A 19,856-nucleotide genomic window follows, 5' to 3' on the forward strand; every position below is an offset into this window, starting at 1 on the left:
CAACAAACTTATACCTCTGTAATTTGAGCACTCACTCTTATCCCCTTTGCCTTTGTACAATGGCACTATGCACGCATTCCGCCAATCCTCAGGCACCTCACCATGAGTCATACATACATTAAATAACCTTACCAACCAGTCAACAATACAGTCACCCCCTTTCTTAATAAATTCCACTGCAATACCATCCAAACCTGCTGCCTTGCCGGCTTTCATCTTCCGCAAAGCTTTTACTACCTCTTCTCTGTTTACCAAATCATTTTCCCTAACCCTCTCACTTTGCACACCACCTCGACCAAAACACCCTATATCTGCCACTCTGTCATCAGACACATTCAACAAACCTTCAAAATACTCATTCCATCTCCTTCTCACATCACCGCTACTTGTTATCACCTCCCCATTTACGCCCTTCACTGAAGTTCCCATTTGCTCCCTTGTCTTACGCACCCTATTTACCTCCTTCCAGAACATCTTTTTATTTTCCCTAAAATTTACTGATAGTCTCTCACCCCAACTCTCATTTGCCCTTTTTTTCACCTCTTGCACCTTTCTCTTGACCTCCTGTCTCTTTCTTTTATACTTCTCCCACTCAATTGCATTTTTTCCCTGCAAAAATCGTCCAAATGCCTCTCTCTTCTCTTTCACTAATACTCTTACTTCTTCATCCCACCACTCACTACCCTTTCTAAACAGCCCACCTCCCACTCTTCTCATGCCACAAGCATCTTTTGCGCAATCCATCACTGATTCCCTAAATACATCCCATTCCTCCCCCACTCCCCTTACTTCCATTGTTCTCACCTTCTTCCATTCTGTACACAGTCTCTCCTGGTACTTCCCCACACAGGTCTCCTTCCCAAGCTCACTTACTCTCACCACCTTCTTCACCCCAACATTCACTCCTCTTTTCTGAAAACCCATACTAATCTTCACCTTAGCCTCCACAAGATAGATAATACTGATGAAATAATTGCTCTCTCCTGTTGAAATTCATTGTATTAGGAATCCAAACAGATTTTTGATAAGGATGTTGTATGATAGGAGTATGAGGAGAAGATATTGTTAGACTTGGAGGACTGACTGCAAATAAAAAAGAATGTACGTGACTGACTGACTGAAGTTTAGATATTGGCTTACGGATAGAATAAGTGTGATGGTGTCTGTTAGGAAAATAGTTAGAGACTTAAAGTTTATTGTTTATTAGAAAAGGGATAAATGGTTAGTTGAAGGATGTATTTAGGCTTATGGAAAGTTTCAGTGCAATTCTTTCCATTCACTTGTCAGTTGGAGCTACCCACTTACTCTTGGCCTTATAATTGAAATTTGATTTTTAATGAAACTTTTATAGTGTTAAGATATGCTAAATAAGTGTCACTGTACTGTTGCCAGGAATTTTACTTGAACAGAAAGAATTTTATGCTGTGAAAAAAATCACAATTCATTGTGTACATGAAGGTTGAATGAAATGTAGCAATAAGACAAGAGCATGTAGCCAGAATTACATTTACCATGACCCTTCATACCGCTGAGATAAAACCATAGAACATAGTCTGTATTGGAATAATCCAGACCTACCAACTTATATTTGGGACACCTTCATCTTTTATTTAGAAGTTCAGCTTATGCAGAATCTTCTATGCATTCTCATTATTCCAGATTGCTTTGTTTAATTTCACTACCTTGTTTCTAAATAATGAGTTGCATTTTTTAATCTATGAAACTGTCATATTTACTCTTTCACTCAGGTCACATGGACTATGCTAACAAAATGGATGTTATTCTTCGTCTTCTGGGGATTCGAACTCGAGATCCTATTAATGAACAAGACCCAAGAGTGAAGAAAAGTGCATCTGATTACCCTGGCTTTATGTCAATGCATGGCAAAATGGTGAGTGAAACAAAGTCCCTTAAAGTGAATGAAATAACTAAAAAATTCATGTGTACTTCTTTAATTACATAACCAAAGTAAATCCTTTGGCTCCTTTAGCTATTTGATAAATCTCATCTTCATCTAATGAATGTAGTTGTTTTACAGGTTTTTCATTATATATAAAGATCCAGTTTTCTTTGCTCTCTATTCTGTAATCCATGTTTGCATTTTTATCAGTTTTTTGTAACCTATTCTTGCTCCTCCTTGTCCCTTACTTTCTCATTTGTTGCATCCTACATCTTATGCAATTTTGTGTGCTTTTATTAGGAAGCAACTGGTCTTCGAGCATCTACTTCAGACAGTACACTTTTATGTGGACGTGATGCCCCTCTTGCAAGATCCTTCTCTTCTGATGACCTGCACACACCAAGAACAAGTTCATCATATGATCAGCAAGATGTAGGCTCAGAACATGTCCCCAGGCACAGAACCCTCTCGTCATATGATCTTAGTAGTAAGAAGTGTGTACGACTGGGGAATATTGGACCTCAGACTTCTATTTCTCAGGACTCGGTTAAATCTAAATCCTTGGCATCAAGTAATCAACAGATAAATCAAGCTGGAATGACAGTTGATCAAGAAATAATAGATGTTAGGGAACAGAACACTTCCAAAACATTTTTTGGTGACTTTCTTGCTCGGAAGCCCACCCCGCCTGTCAACAAAGATCGCCAAACACTTGCTCAAGATATGTTCAAACGTAGGACCATTTCATCTGGAAATCTGTTCCCTACCAGACCAAAGGCATCTGGTAGGAAAGAACTTCATCGATCAAGTTCTCAGGATCAGCCCAAGCACTCACTTTTTCAGATATTTTCTAGAAAACAGGAACCAATTGATGAAGCATAATATACCAGCCTATTTGGCTTTTTGCTTTTATAATGCATATGATTACATTTCCATTGATTACCCAGCTGAGAGAAACTTTAGCAGTTCAGAATTAATCACGAGAATTTCTTAAAATATTTATTATTTGATTGCTATGTGCAATACAGCACAAAGGAGGCTTGTGAGATTTAATGAAAATATTCTTATATATCATTACCACACTCGCCATGATGATAAAAAGTTGGTAGTATACACACACACATGATATATATATATTCCCAAGCTATGCCTGTGAGTAGTAACATAGAGATCATGAAGTCACCATAGACAAGGCTGCATCATGTCAGCAGAAAGGAGTAGAGTCTCATTTGGAACTTTTCCATCCCAAAGGATCCCATATGCTCTCATATGGAGAGCAGCCTCACAGCTGTTGTAGCCTCACAAAAGTTATCTTTTTTTTTTTTTTTTGCTCTACAGGAAGGGCAAAAGTTAGTGTTTGAAGTCCAAACAATGTTATATGGATATGAACCATGGATTATAAATGAGGATATAAAGAGGAGAGTGGAAATGTTGGAAATTAAACGTTTGAGGAAAATATGTGGTTTGAGGCAGTTTGATAAAGTAAATAATAAAAGGGTAAGACAGAGGTGTGGTAATAAAAAGAGGGTGGTTAAGAGAGCTGAAGAGGGTGTCGATGGGCCATTTTTCGTTTGTTTCTTGGCACTACCTCGCTGACTCGGGACATGGCAATCTAGTATAAATAGATATATTTATTTATTTTCATTTTACTTGATCGCCATTTCCTGCATCAGTGAGGTAGTACCAGAAAACAGATAAAGAATGGTTCATCCACTCATATACACATATGATATACATAAATGCCCATACATGCACATATACATATCACCATATACACAGTAACATATGCATACAGAAATATACATTTAAACACAGGTACATATTTATATTTTCTTGCCTTCGTCCATTCCTGGCACTACCCCACCCCACAGGAAACAGCATCGCTAACCCCTGCTTCAGCAAGGTAGCTCCAGGAAAAAAAACAAATAAGGCTACATTCGCTCACACTTATTATCTGGCTTTCATATGTGATGCACCAGAACCATAGCTCCCTATCCACATCCAATCCCCACAGAACTCTCCATGGCTTACCCTAGAGGTTTCACATGCCCTGGTTCAGTCCATATATTTATACAAATGCCCCAGGACCCCTTTTCCAAGAACTGTAGCTCCAAGACTGTGTTACTGCTAGTGGCAGGAGAAATATGGACTTCTTTTGAGTGAGGAGTCTTTTTTTGAGATAGTACTCCCTTTCATTTCCAGACAATGATGCAGCCACACCAGAGATGACTTTTCATTCGTAGTGTAATTACAGGCAAGCAGTTTCAATATTCTGATGGTTTATGATTTTTCCATGATACTTAAGGACACAGTAAAAGGAAGTACCAACAGCTGTACTGTATATAGTTTTACAGCAACTTTAAATGCATTAAGTGATAACTTTCAATTCAGGGACGTCATATTAGGGATGAAAAAGTTAAGATATTTTTTTATCCCATAACATTTCTCAAAGTACTTGCACATGTATGAATGAAAGGACTGTATACATTTTCACATTCTAGCTTCCCTGTAAATCTTCCAAACTGCCAGTTTGTTGCAAGTGTCTTTCTGTGGATTTTGATACTGGTGTTGTTTAACATTTTTTTTTCCAGTGTAATACAAAATTGAGGAAAACGATTAATATAATTTTTCATTTTTTTTTCTTGCAATATATCTTGTTGTATACGTAAAATATTTGCCTACAAAATGAACAATGGACATGCATTATAAAGTGTCTCTAGAAAATGCAGCTTAGACCATCTAACGAAGTTATTGCTTCTTTAACGAGTAGTTATTATGAGACTGCTGATTGCAAACCAGGTTAACTTGAATCAATCTCATCACACATTGGCTTAGCTAATTAGCCCCATAAACTTATTAGATGGTAGGTAGTGGCTGCCAGACACAGTAGTCATCTTATATGATGAAGCAAACCATAAACAAGTTAGTAATGGAAAAACTTTGTTCTATCATGGTCCTATAAAGGGTAGGCTGGGGATCCTCACAAATTATAGCACCCATTCTCATGTTCTAGAAATTATAAATTGAAAGGGAAATTTTCATAAGGTACTAAGATAAAGCTAGTGGTTGATTTGGCATCTTTCATGACTTTGGGACTGCACAAGCTTCGGATGTGTCTCAGGGTTCTTAGAGATTGCAAACTTTGCATCTTAACTTCATTAAGTGTAATGAGTTTTAGTGTCACAAGTTTTGAATGTGCATTTAGTTTCTCAAACCTTATCACTCATGCAAGCTTCTCAAGAGGATGAAACTTTTTCTTTTGCACTCTCTGTGATCAATTGATGTATTGGTTAGATTTTCAACTGCTGGCCCTTCTGGTAATAATGATACTGAAGCAGAGATTTTAGAAAACTTTAATGCTGTTGCTTTACAAATTATTTTGTGTAAACATTCTATTGCATCAATATTACAGCTAATCTGCCTTGAATCTTCAGTTTTTCCATATATTCAGATTGTGAATCAACCATGAACTGAAGAACAATGAGTAGGAGCTGGTCTGAAAGAAATGTAACATTCAGTGATGGCAACAAGCTTTGGAGTTTTGTCATTCTAAATTATTCCATGGCTACCTAGACAAACTTAGAGATGATTATGACGAACTCAGTTAGGACATTAGGTATAAATGGCAAGGACACCTGGATATGAATGTGCAGTTGTGCAACATGATGATGAGTGTAGCTTTGAATATGGTGATTTTTTGACTTTTGGGAAGGAGGCATGCTGACTGGCTCTTTAAGTAACCCTAAATAAAGTATTAAATGGACCTTACATCCTTTTTTAACTACCTGGTCCTTAGGTACAAAATGTACGAGCATTACATTAAATGTAACTTCATAGGGTTATATGTAGAGTAATTCATTGGACCTGCAGTTCTGGACTCAAGTTTAATTCTTTGGACCTGCAGTTCTGGACTCAAGTTTAATTCTTTGGACCTGCAGTTCTGGACTCAAGTTTATCAAAATTAATTCCCACAAAAAATTCATGCCTTCATGCACTTCATATCACCCCATAGAAATAGGATTGATACATAGAATATACTAACCAAAGTAGATGGTAACTAGTAGTCAGTTAGGCCAATGTATGGTGACATTGATGCATTATAAATAATCTTAAGCCACAACTGGGCTGTTGGAGGCCAGATGTTGGGGAGCTTATTCTTGGTTAGATAATTTGGGTTTTGGTTTTATGGGTTGTATGTTTCTCTTCATTAAGACAGATCAAAAGCATGTCTTCATAGTTTAATGTTGGTTAAGCACAGAAAGAAGCTTTATCTTTCAAATGAGATACTTCATCATTTGACATTAGTATTTGAATATCAAAAGAAGTGCTCAGACTGTACTGTAGTAAATAAGCATGTTGTGAAGGATTCAGGATATGAGAAATATACGCCATTGTTTTTATATTCCTTTTTTTATTATCATTATTATTTTTTACTTATCTCAGTACTTGATGATATTGTTTTCATTTACTTCACTTACAGGTAAGTGAATAAGTGAAACTTTGCTATGGAAGTGCCAATATTTAAGCAGTGTGATCATTTTCATGATAATGTACATACTGTTCTCATCTATAAATATCAAAGGGATGCACCTGTAATTAATAACTTTTAATAGAACATCAAGTAAGAAAGGTGATGACATGCCAGTTTATGAGTACTTACTTCATGCAAGTTGGAAAAGCATTGAGACTTTCATTGTGGCTGCAGGTTATGCATAGCACAACTTTACATATTACTCAAATTGTAAATACATATTTTACTAATTACAGTGTGATTATAATAGTAGAACACTAATATGTAAAAGATATTTCTATATGACTTTTCATGCCAGCTGTAACTCCTCTCATCTGCTGTATAGCTCATGATAATTGTACCCAGTCTTATCATGTACTTGGGAAGATGACTTAGAAAATCTTATCAAAGCTATACAGAGAAGACTGCATACCCCCTTGTTCTTACATTAACTGCCAGAAACACTGACCTATTCAAACCATCCTTAGTCAGGTAAGTCTTTGTGAGACTTAACTGCCTAATTTAGTTCCTATTCATTGTGTAAACAACGTCCACCAGTCATCCGTCAAACTCAAAGCTCACTGCACTTAGGAGTATATTATTTTTCTTTAGGTCTGTCGTCCACTAAGCTGTCTTCAGGGACAATGTGATAAATAGTAAACCAACAGGCACTAGAACTCTGTGCCAGTGGATATTTTGTTATATTACTATATTGTGTATATGAAAAATTATAGTTATAGAAATGGTGATTGTGCTTGCAGTGTGTATGGAATTATTTGTGACACTATCATGAATATGTATACAATTTTCATAGTTTGTGAATCGTAATGAATAAGTCAGACATTTTTATGGTACTAAACAAATGATAAAACATAGCAAACACACCCATATTGTTTGGAAATTTCTAAAGGTTGAAGGATAATACAGTATTCTGGTTTGTAGATTCCTTTGCTAACAAGGTTTTTTGACATTCTAAGTTAACAGTAATAAAAGTAAATGAGGAATCCCATATGTTGTATGAAATTAGTGAATGTATTAGCCATATTTATGAGATACAATTTAAACAAGCAAAGTCCTTAGTCTGATTTATTTTTGCACTACTATATTATGACATTAGTGTTGTCTTTTGCTTAAAACAATAAATAAGGGAGATCATATCTTTGAGCATTGTAATTGGTGTATCATAATGGACATAGAAAATGCACTTACAAGAGTAAAAAAATCTTTATGTGCATTGACAGTATTGTCTTATGAAGGTTGTGTAAAAACAGCTGTCTACAAATTATACCATATAGCATATGCTTGCACAGTTTCCTTGAAAGAGTGAAAAATTATTTGCTATTAATTGTATCATCATAATAGTTATGTAGGGTTGCATGTTATTTTCTTTATTAGAGTAGAGATTTATGTATTCATTTTTCTATTAGTGTTTTTGTTCTGCACAGGGTAAATGAACATTGAACTATCATACAGTTATGGTGTCGACTGTGATGGGTTCTTTTATACTTAACTAAGAAAGTCATTGTTTTAAGTTAAAACTTTCCAATTGAGTACCAAAAAAGGTGTTTTTTCAAAAATCCCAACCTGTGTGCTTTATGATATTTGCTGTGAATATATTTGATAGATTTGCATTATTTACTGAAATAAGAAAATCAAAACCTGTTTTATTTATGTAATAAGCACAGGACATATATTTTATTGAAATATGACTAATCTTTTCATCCATCACATGTTATAAGAACTGGCAGCATCAGATATATGTAACTGGTTCTTATAACATCCTGTGGTATAGATGACACTGCAAGTGGATGATGGTTCATGTCTTACCCAAAACTGGAGCGGGTTGACTTGATGCCGTCTAATGTACAGCTCTTTAAGTCATCTTGTTGGGCTGCATTCTTGCACTCATGCCTTTCTGAGCTTTTGATACTTTTTCAAACAGTACATAACTGAAGGAAAATTGGGAGGTTCTATAAAAAGCTTCACCTATTACAGAATTTAATGTGAAGCACAAGAATGTTTATAACATATGTGAGTTTAGAAATGTTTAAGTGAATATTGATTATGATAGACTAAACTTGAAGAAAAGAGAATATTAGTATAAAGATTTAGTAATCAGAGTGATACCCTCTTTTAGCCTTCAAAATCTGCAAAATGCATTATGGTTCAGTATCCAATGATTTGTATTTTCTAATGATAAGCTGTCTTTTGAGCTTTAAGTCGCAACAGTCACAAACTAAAGTGCTGTATGCTTCTGTATGTTGTAGTAAACACACAGTAGAGATTTCTATGTATGGTATAGAGAAACATTTATCAAAAATAGCTGTTTTATTATATTCTATATAGTATTTAATGTGTGCTTGTTGATTAGAAATTTTTCTATATCAAGTGATTTTCTTGGATACCCCAAAAAAGCTATTTTGCTTATGAGATGTTAGGAAATAGTAGTTGCCTCTAAAGGAATGAATATAAAATGTTACAAACATTAGATATTTATCTGTTACTGTATATTTGTTTATATTGACCTGTTATGTATCAAAAATTTCTATTATCACAGATCCAGGTAACTGGAGTTGTTAATATTGAAAATAAGAGAGTTTGAATATGATTGATTTTTTTTATCTTCTGAATTATGCATAAATAAGCCATGATGATATTAGTCCAGCAAATCAAAGATATATTTAGATAAAATGTTGATAGAAGCATCAATGTTTTACTTACAATGGTATATAAAGCACAGTTATGAAAAGTTTCATATATTACTTGCACCTTATTCATGGCATATTAGGCCAAGATCATGTGCGAAAATATTTGAATTTATTTACTAGTCATACCATAGCATGTCTTGTCATGTATTTCATTGAAGGAAAGAATCTTATTGCAGTTATTTGAGTTTGTTTTGTTCACTAATTACCACTGTTCTTGATCAGTCATTACCATTTATGGAGCAACATTGATATTAAGATTTCTCAGTTCAGCTGTATTGAAAGTCAGGAATAAGCTGGTGATGAATATTAAATCCTGAATAACTTTATCCTAAGGAGAGAATTGTATTTGATCTTTTGGATCACTGACTGAGTACCTACAAAAATAGTGTTTTGTCAATGTCAGAGAAGCTATGGCTATCCAGTTTCAAAACAGTATTTCTCAATGATGCTAATGCAGAGTTATATGCTTTGGTGTAGTTTACCTTCATTTTATTTTTATTAGAAATTGTATAATGTATTATACACATAATAGGAAAGCTTTGCACTAAAAACTATTTTAACATACTGGAATATTTTATGCCTTGTTTTGAACAAAAGCTTTATTCAATTAATGTATGTATAGGAAAATGTGACATTGTTGTTACTTTGCATTGACTTTATCATTACAAGAATTCATGTTGCTAAAATTGTCATCAAAGCTTGTACACGTAGTTTGGCAGGTATAGTTTTAAGCCATCAAAGCTTTTCCTGTTAGAGATGCAACAGTGCATGTAAAAAGTATATAACTTATAATTAGTACATTCATCAGGTGGATGCATTCTCAGAGCACATGATCTTATAAAGGCATATTAAAATTTGTTAGTATTAATGTTGGAACTGTGTAAAAATACTCTCCAAGTTGCATTTTTGGAAAATCATGAAATATTCATTGTAAGACTCATCTTTGATGTTTATACATTAGTGGTAGATGTGTTTTGCATCTTTTACCTACATCAACACTAGGAAAAATAATCTCAGTACATGAAGAACATACATGCATATGCAACAAACATATCACCTCTTGCCTTGCTATCAACCAGTCTGCAGCAGAGTATGTATGATATTACGGTATTTCTGTACACAGTAGTATTATTTACTGAAGTAATATTGATGCTTAGTTGACCTGTAATACTGTATGCTTATTTTTTCTCTCCCTTCAAATATCATCAGTATTATATCTGGAATATTACAGTGATCAATATGAAATGGAGGCATAATAGAACTTCAAGTAGAAATTATGGTGTTTGAGTAACATGGCATAGATTCATATTTATCTTCCACCATCTACTTTTCTTTACACTCAAGATGAATTCTTGCCATATTATCTATATGTGTTTTTATATCTTTTTCTTGTTTTGTGATAGATCATGTGTGAAAATAATGCTAGCTGCAGATAATCACAAAAATATGTTTAACATTAGATATAGTCCTTGATAATATGTTGTAAGACATTTTGATTTTGAGATTACAAATAATGGAAGTGTTCCTGATTTACAGTCAGTAAATTGTAGGTTTTGTGTATTTTTCATTTCAGTATGATTATAGTCTGACAGTTCCATTTACAGATAAGACTGTTTTGTTAATCACTGCTTACTATGTAAAAATAATGCAGTGATACATGAGTGAGAATCATACACTGTATTTTCTGGGTACAGATATTTTGATTTGGTACAAAAGATTGCCTTTCCCTCTTTTGGTATTATACAGTTACATAAGATCTTTCTTCTATTACCATCACAAAGAAAACTAATTGAAAAGATGAGTTGCCTAATTATGTCTCTTGTATCAGAGAAATAAAGACGCAAGATGGAATGTGCTTCCTTAACCTTTGAAAGAATCTGCTTTTAATACAGTAAGATATTATGTAATGCCAACTCTCCTGTGCACTGTATTACCACTTTAACTTTTTGATTACATTTTCTACATTTGTTTACTAGATAGTGATATTTGCCTTAACCTACTGTAAGCAACTTTCATTCTTATGTAGGGTGTGCCTGCCATCATTGTCATTACCCATCATTATTCTTTTTCTTTAATAAACCTGTTGCATGTTTCTTGCAAGATCTTTGCCTCTCGCTGAAAAGTAGCAATGCTCAAGTGGATTAATGCATACTGTATGGCAGATGCAATGTTCATATTAAGAAAGGAGGCATCCCTTAAATGTAATATCTTTTGTGTGATATGTGGTTCTTCCTCTCCCAACAATGAAATTACCCAAAAATTTTGAAAAGTTAACATATAAGAATTATAAAGTCTCTATGGACTAAAAAAGGCCCCCACAAGAAAAGTTGAGTTCCCTAATGATATGGTACTGGTATTTCGTTCTAAATGTTTATAATTATATCTTTATGAAATGGTCAAAGTTTATTTTTGCTGTAGATGTAACGATCTCTAACCTGATCAGTAAGATTCATGTCAAAGGGCAGCAGTGTTGCTGGTGTAGTAATGATGGCATTTACCATGCAATGAAGATGGCCTTTATCCTTATCTTGATTTATGATTTATCTATAACTGTGAATGGAGGTCTGTGGTTTCAGTACATTACAGGTATACACAGCAACAGCTAAGAAATTAGATGTTTGGAGTGAAGCCATTGTTTGTGTGTCCCTGACGCTACCTTCCTGAAAGGGAAATGTTATTTTTTTTTTTATACATATTCGCCACTTCCCGCGTTAGCGAGGTAGCGTCAAGAAAGAGGACTTAGCCTTAGAGGGAATATTCTCACTTGGCCTCCTTCTCTGTTCCTTCTACATACCCTGCCCACTTTCTAGTTTGTTTGTTTTTTTCTATGGACTAAAAATAACATCTACTGGTGCAGTGTGGCAAAAGAAATAATAATGTTTGTTATTCAAGAGGTGTGGCACTGATGATGAAAGGTGAATGGCTTGAAAAAGATTATTATTGTATGTGTTTCAATACAATATTAACAGCTGCAGAGTCTAAGTGTGGCAAAGTGGATGAGTCAAGTACAGCAGATTAATGTCACCCAACCTTTTCTTACTTTGAAGGAAAATCTCCTTTGCTCTCCACCTCACGTGTGGGTCAATTGACTTGCTCAGTGATATCATTGTTAGTGCTTTTATTTAAAGCCTGTCTTACGTATCTGTGCATTGAAAGTTCCGATAAAAGTTGCTCCCACTTGTTACGATTCCCAACGAAACAATTTTGTTCATTTTTTTCCTATGTAAACTTTCAAAAACTAGTCGGAATCTCGTTAAGATTTCTTTACAAGTATGTAGATAAACCCAAAAAATAAAACCGCCGGGAAAAGAATATAAAAACTACAGGAATTGTAATGGTAACAAATATTCTAACAGGCTGTAGAAGCAATCAAATAATGCCAAAATAAAATGGCGCAGGGAAAGTAGATAATCATAAAGAACTAAAACCTTAATGGATTTCAGAACTAAGTGCGGGTTCATAGGCTTCTTCAACGAAGTTTTTACGAATAACTCTTCAGGATTTCGAGCTGTATTGTGGAACGTTCGATATTGCGACTCGTGATTAAAGGTACCCAAAAATATTTATTATATCTAAAACAAAATGCAAATGTCATTATATCAAACAATTTTTTTTTTACATATGCATATATTAAACATTTCTTAATGCACTGGAAGATTTGAAAAATGATTTTCACGCGATTTCATAACAAACCCCAACTCGAAAGTCTCAGAGGGCTTCGAAAAGTGGTCGAAGAAATTGTTTGTGTTGATGGTGGACGTGATTATGTGGCTAGGCATTTCTGAGCATTCTTACGACATCTTTTTGAAGTATTTTGGTGAGTACCGACTCAAGTTCGATAATTTTGATCATCCAAGGAGGAGTATCAAACATGTTGAACAAGATATTAACTTCTCACAGTCCTCTGAGAGTGACAGGGGAAGGGAAGGTTCCAGGTAAATGCATTTGTACTTGAGTACCAAATACAGGACAGTAAGACTGCATTATGACGTAATGATATAATAGCAGTAACGAGGTTAGAATTGTAAGTTGAATGTATATATTTTATATATGTAAAGTCATGCGTGTTTGAATGGCATTTCTGTCCATATTTTGATGGTGGCGTCATATTACTAAGTATTATCGTCTGGCAGTAAGCAGTCAATGGTGCCATTCGTTGTTTGCTAAGCTGAACACATACCAGTATTTTGTGAATTGGGCTCAATTAATTTGTATCATTATATGATACGATAGGTTTTAAGTGATTAGTTATTGCAATTAAACATTAAAAAGTTTATATGATGCAGAGCACACAACTGCCTCTAAACTCATTCATTCATACGCAGTGTTGGAAATGAAATTGCCGGCGGAATACAAATGTTTAAAAAGGTATTTTACGGGTAATTTGCATAATTGTTTTCAGATGAGAAAGTTTCCATAGATAAATTCACAGCCGTGTTAGCATAAAATAAAACGGTATATTTGTATGTCTGTGTGAATGGACGTGGACGAATGTCTATATGTTAGGTATCCGTATTTCGTTGGGTTGGACAAGTCCCCGGTGAGAAAGCTTACGTTTCCTTGTACTAGTGAAGGAGGGAGCATCAGGTCCTTTGGTTTTCTTTCATAAAGGAAGACGTAAACACAAACAAATGGACGGACGTGAGTAGTACACTTGTTTATGGTATTTTTGTGTTTGATTTTGTGTTTATGTGTCTGTGTAGTGTAATGCATTACAAAGGCTTGACGTTTCCAACATAAAAGTATATTGTTGTGAAAGTTCAACCCTGCTCCTGCTATGCAGTGAGCGTAACGCTGTTAAGAAATCGTAGGAAGAACAACTTAACCATTGACCTGTTCCTAAGTATTGGCAGTCAGCAAGATCTTTGGCTTCCTAACGGTCCAAGGGATGTGTGAGGGCAAGCCATGCATAAGAAAGGGATTACTTTTATGTTTCTTGCTACACATACGTAATCTTCTTTGCGACGCATAGCATAGAGGTTGTACCCATCTGTGTGTACGGACTGTCACGTGTCATTTATCCAACAATGTTAAGTACATTTCCCGCGATATATGAACTTACATGACTGTAGGTGGTACGTTTTAGTAATGAACTTTGATTGATAAGAACGCCCCCTTCTCCTTGAACAACTTACAGAACCCTCGATAAGTCGCCCTTCTGAACTTTCCCTTCGTACCCTACATCGTACTGTGACGTCATTATCTAGGTGGTGACTAGTCTAGACAGATTCTGGCTCATCTGGTTAGTGACTGGTCTGGAGACTCGACAGGGGATCTCCTGGGTGCTTATAACTGACCACGGGGTACCTCACCCCATTACCTACCCGCCACAAAGTCAGTAGCAGCGGATCGTCGTGCTGTATATCTGGTCTTCAAAAGCGTTGACGACAGGTAATGCTCAAGGTATCTTTCCGCCATATATGACGCTCCGGTAGAACAGGCTTGGGTTGTATGACGATTCATTTTACCTTGTGACTTAAGCCAAAAGTCTTTCTTCCAAGTAGTAGTAGTAGTAGTAGTAGTAGTAGTAGAAGCAGCAGTTCAGGAAGTTGAATTTGTAGTACACTGTGAGACGCAATAGGTGCGGGTTCAGATCTCTGTCGTGTTTACTACACTAAAACACTCAAGGTTCTTTAGTAAATTACAACCCTTACTCTAGAATCTACGTTGCGTTGTTCTCGATAACCTTTATACCCACAGTCTTGAGATAATCACACGTGAACCTTCATATTTTAGATACACAGTTTCTCTTTGCACGACGGCGAGGCCCATTGATTTTTGTCTATTAGAACGTTTCTATTTACCCGATGGAATTCATGACATTTGTTGCATAATACGATACTTTGTCCTGTACAAGATTTTTTTTTTTTTTCAAAATAATGTTGTATGCTTATAGTTATCACTAAACATGGAGGTGAATTGGCATATATACTATATTGTTATGGATGGGAATAACTGCCTTGCAATTAGTGAAAACGTTGTTTATGGCAATGGGTGGTATGAGCATGGTGTTGCCAGCTTATAAGGCAAAACTGTCATACTGTAATCGAGCTTTCTAAGATTACTTTTTTTTCTCTCTCTTCCATCATCAAAACTAGTATCAATAAATTTTCCTCGACTTGCTCCGCGTACTGCGTAAATATTACAGGAAAATTCGGAATTTTATGGAGAGAATGAAGTTGTCGCCACCACTAGTGGACCGAACTACTGTAACTTTTATTTAGAATGACGAGGAAGACATAATAACTCTGGAAGTATAATTACCTGTTTGTATTGAACGAGGAGGGAGTTTTACACTCGTGGGGCCCCCCTGCTCTTGAACATTCACTTCAGTGTGTGTGTGTGTGTGTGTGTGCCATGGTTACGAAAGGCCTATTGGTGCTCACCTTTGATATACACTTTCTGAACAACTTCCAACGGTGCTGTTAAAAAGTAATGAATGGAAAAAAAAAGTGGTAATTCTAAATTCACTCTGACGTCAGATGTGTCAGTTGACTCCATCTATAATGAGCTGCCTGACGCAGCTTTTCCTAGTGTTATCGCCCAATAGTTAACATCGTAGATCTGTGTGTCAGCTGGTGATGTGTTTGTGGTTGGTACATTAGTCTCAGCTTTATCTCATTCAATTCCGTGTCGTAAATTTATTTTATCAGCTTCTCGCTCGCTTAAACACAAAGCAAGAAGATGTACGTTACGTTTGTGTGTGTGTGTGTGCGTGTATACATTGGGGAACCGGACACCATCTCGCCTGGCTTATCAAAAATCACATACCAGTTGGAAATGACCGAATGCATGGCAACTGATGGTTATAATTTAAAAGGCAGAGATAAAAAAAAGTATTGATATTTTATGAAGAAGGGAAGGGGAAAAAAAGGGTGTTTTTTTCAACACGATGAAAAATATTATTGGAACGTTTGCGTGGGAGTTGTTGAGGTATATACAGCTGACAATGAAATTACCTCCTTCAGCAGAGCTTTAACGACCCTTGGATATGGCGTTGTGACCTTTGATTATGGCGTAAGACCCTTGAGAAATACGTTCCAACCTTTAAATATGATGGCCTGGCCTTCAGGGGTCAGGTCAAATACCCAAAGGTCACTCCTTTGTGCTGAAGGTATTAAAGCAAATAATACTACGTGACATAGCCATGTACAAGACCAGTGATAGCCATATAGAAGACCTTGTGATAACGTAAATGAAGGACAGTAAGGTCGGCGTGGCTCATTGTAAGGCCAGGAAGACTGCGGTGTGATGACTTCAGTTAAAGCCCGCGAAGTCAGTGTGAGGATAGCATCACACATAGACGGTAAGGGTCACTAGTCACATAGACCTTCAAGAAAAGCCGGTAAGGTAACATCCAAACCTTACAGAAGGTAGTAAGTCCGAGATAAATGAGATCCTCATGGAAGGTTAGTAAGGTCAAGATGATGATGTTTGCCAAGATGGCGTATTGACCATACGGAGTACAGAAAGGTCAAGTTGCCCATGAACCTCAAGTAAGACTAGAATAGACACCTTTAACTTTAATAGGTTCATGATGACATACTGACCTTGCATAGCGCAGTAAGGCCGAGGGGGGACTCGTCTGATCTTAAGTAAGGGATGACCTATACAGACCTTACTTACGTAAAGTAGTAAACCCGTGAAGACGCACCTGACCTTTGTATGAATATCATGGCTGTCTGTGACATTGCTACCGCAGGTTGTGGGGCTTCCCCGTGAGTGGACGGATTCACCCCGCGGTTGAAATAACAATTTTGTCTCGCGGTCTGTCTCACCTGCGGGATGAGAGACCCAAGGTAGATAACTCTCTCAACAAGGCGATGACTCTCTCTCTCTCTCTCTCTCTCTCTCTCTCTCTCTCTCTCTCTCTCTCTCTCTCTCTCTCAGGTCGCCAGTGTCATGCACATCATGCGTCTCCAGTACGTGAGGCGTCTCTCCCACGTGAGGAGCCTGAGCCCCTCTCCCAGGCGGTGCAAGCCATGCAGACGAGGCGAGGTGCTGCTCCCAGACGGCTCGCTTCCTAAACCTCCTCCGTCTTGGACCCTGTACCGTTCACTTCCCTTCACTGGCCTCCTGCCTCCCCGCAGACCTTCCCTCGCCTCCCTGCCTCCCACCCACCACCACCACTACTGCTGTACCCTGCTGGGTGAATGGTTGTCTGCCGCCCTCACCCGGCCCACAACGGTGCTCGAGACAGCGATGACGGCACTGAGAGAGAGAGAGAGAGAGAGAGAGAGAGAGAGAGAGAGAGAGAGAGAGAGAGAGAGAGAGAGAGAGAGGTGGGGGGCGTACTTTGGAAACGAAAAGAGATGTGGATTTTGAGGAATATGAGACGAAAAAAAAAAAAGAAAATTGAATCGTGGTTTTGCTACATAGCCGGAGGAAGCCATAGTGGAGGGGGGTAAGGTGTGACGTCAGGTGACGTTGGGTAGGGCTAGACACCGCCCAGGGTCCAAGACCAGGGCTGACCGTCCCAAGGCTGGGAGTGGGTCGAAGTGAGGGTCACAGGCGGCGTGGAGGGAGGGATGTGTATGTGGCCGCGTCTGGTGGCGGTGGAGGATGACACGGACGGACCGGGCCAGAGGACCAACAGTAAGTTGTAATTATAACTAAAGTGGAGAGAAGTTGTAGGAGGTTGGGTGCGGTTGTTTGGAGGCATGGGTTGTTGAATTAGATGTGGGAGTCTAGTTGTAGTTAGAAGGGAAATGTAGTTGTAGTGGGAAGGGGAGTATAGTTGTACAAGGAGGGAAATGTTGTTGGAGGTGAAGGGAAATGTAGTTGTATTAGGAGCGGAAACTCTTCTTCCTGTCAGACGATGATTGTAATTGTAGAAGAGGTACTGCTATTTGTTAAGGACAATGCCCTTGTAGGTAGGATTGTGTTGTTACAAGAATAGCCGTGCTGTTGCTGGATGGGGGGGAGAATGTTGTTGGAGGGAGAACATTGTTGTTGGAGAGGGAGAACATTGTTGTTGGAGAGGGAGAACATTGTTGTTGGAGAGGGAGAACATTGTTGTTGGAGAGGAGAATATTGTTGTTGGAGAGGGAGAATATTGTTGTTGGAGAGGGAGAGTGTTGCTGAGTTAGTTCCTCGCCACCGGCGGATTCATTCCTCGTTCCAATAAAGCAACTGAGGGAGAGGAACTCCCAAGGTAACGACTTGTGCTCCTATTACGTCCAGACGCTCCCCTCTCCCTGGGGAGGGAGGGGGAGGAAGAATACTCCCCCACGTACGTATCTCTTGCCTGCCGCGAGACCGATGTTCAGTGACGTAGGGTTGGTGTATTTCTCACCGAAGTCTTGATGGCCGGAGGCCAAGGTCCTTGGGAGGTAACTGTGGTCATTATGTACCTCCGTTACCCACAGTGCTACAGGTGATGGTCCTCCCTTTGGGGACAACAACGAGCTAATCCTCAGAGACACGTACGACTTCTCTGCAGCAGCGACTGATGGTCGCCTGAAACTTTAGGAGAGATTCACTCGTTCTCATCTTCGACGGAATCATGTCATTAACGTAATTACACGGGGACAGCGATAGGTGTCGAGTGGATTGGGTACATAAGTGTACATGGCTGGGTGTGAGTAAGGTCCATGGTCCTACTGTGGGTCTATAGCCCTATCGTTCTTGTGTTGGTCGGCTCATACACCTGCGGCATTCTCGAGACGAATGTTCGAGTCTTTCTGTCGTATTTCTTGTCTCCTCCACCTACGATGACCACCTACACAGGTCGTCCCTGTCTCACTACCAGCACCTACACAGGTCGTCCCTGTCTCACTACCAGCACCTACACAGGTTGTCCTTGCCTCGCAACCAGCACCTACACAGGTCGTCCCTGTCTCTACCAGCACCTACACAGGTCGTCCCTGTCACTAGCAGCACCTACACAGGTCGTCCCTGTCTCACTACCAGCACCTACACAGGTCGTCTTTGCCTCACTACCAGCACCTACACAGGTCGTCCTTGCCTCGCTACCAGCACCTACACAGGTCGTCCCTGCCTCTCTAGCAGCACCTACACAGGTCGTCCTTGCCTCGCAACCAGCACCTACACAGGTCGTCCCTGCCTCACTACCAGCACCTACACAGGTCGTCCTTGCCTCGCTACCAGCACCTACACAGGTCGTCCCTGTCGCACTACCAGCACCTACACAGGTCGTCTTTGCCTCGCTACCAGCACCTACACAGGTCGTCCCTGTCTCACTACCAGCACCTACACAGGTCGTCCCTGTCTCACTAGCAGCACCTACACAGGTCGTCCCTGTCTCTACCAGCACCTACACAGGTCGTCCCTGCCTCACTAGCAGTACCTACACAGGTCGTCCTTGCCTCGCTACCAGCACCTACACAGGTCGTCTCTGTCTCTACCAGCACCTACACAGGTCGTCCCTGCCTCACTAGCAGTACCTACACAGGTCGTCCTTGCCTCGCTACCAGCACCTACCCAGGTCGTCCCTGCCTCACTAGCAGCACCTACACAGGTCGTCCCTGTCTCACAAGCAGCACCTACGCAAGTCGTCCCCGCCTCAATACCACCTCCCACTCCACGACTTGTCTCTGCCTCACATCCTCCCCATCAAGTCGTTACTGTTTCCATACCGACTCCACAGGTCGTCCCTGCCTTTCCTCCCCTATCCATAGGTCGTTCCTGCGTCACCAAAACATTCTCCAAAGGTCGTCTTGCCACACCATCTCCGACATAGGTCGTCCACGCCCTCTGCCGTCCATCTCGTCCCCCT

At 38.7% G+C, this 19,856-nt stretch overlaps 2 protein-coding genes across 2 annotated transcripts in view; both read left to right on the forward strand.

The window, feature by feature from the left end:
• Nucleotides 1-10,969, forward strand: part of LOC139753321 (transmembrane and coiled-coil domain-containing protein 4-like) — a 196,434-nt gene extending 185,465 nt beyond the window's left edge. The window contains exons 12-13 of the mRNA XM_071669640.1: nucleotides 1,749-1,891; nucleotides 2,201-10,969. Of these exons, the coding sequence (XP_071525741.1) occupies nucleotides 1,749-1,891; nucleotides 2,201-2,782 (725 nt within the window). The 3' untranslated portion in view covers nucleotides 2,783-10,969. The remainder of the gene's footprint in view (nucleotides 1-1,748; nucleotides 1,892-2,200) is intronic.
• Nucleotides 10,970-14,396: 3,427 nt separating this feature from the next.
• Nucleotides 14,397-19,856, forward strand: part of IRSp53 (Insulin receptor substrate 53 kDa) — a 217,929-nt gene continuing 212,469 nt past the window's right edge. Inside the window, 1 exon segment of the mRNA XM_071669639.1 lies at nucleotides 14,397-14,509. The gene's annotated coding sequence lies outside the window, so the exon portion shown is untranslated.

Source organism: Panulirus ornatus, chromosome 14 (genome assembly GCF_036320965.1).
Source record: "Panulirus ornatus isolate Po-2019 chromosome 14, ASM3632096v1, whole genome shotgun sequence".
NCBI lineage: Eukaryota > Metazoa > Arthropoda > Malacostraca > Decapoda > Palinuridae > Panulirus > Panulirus ornatus.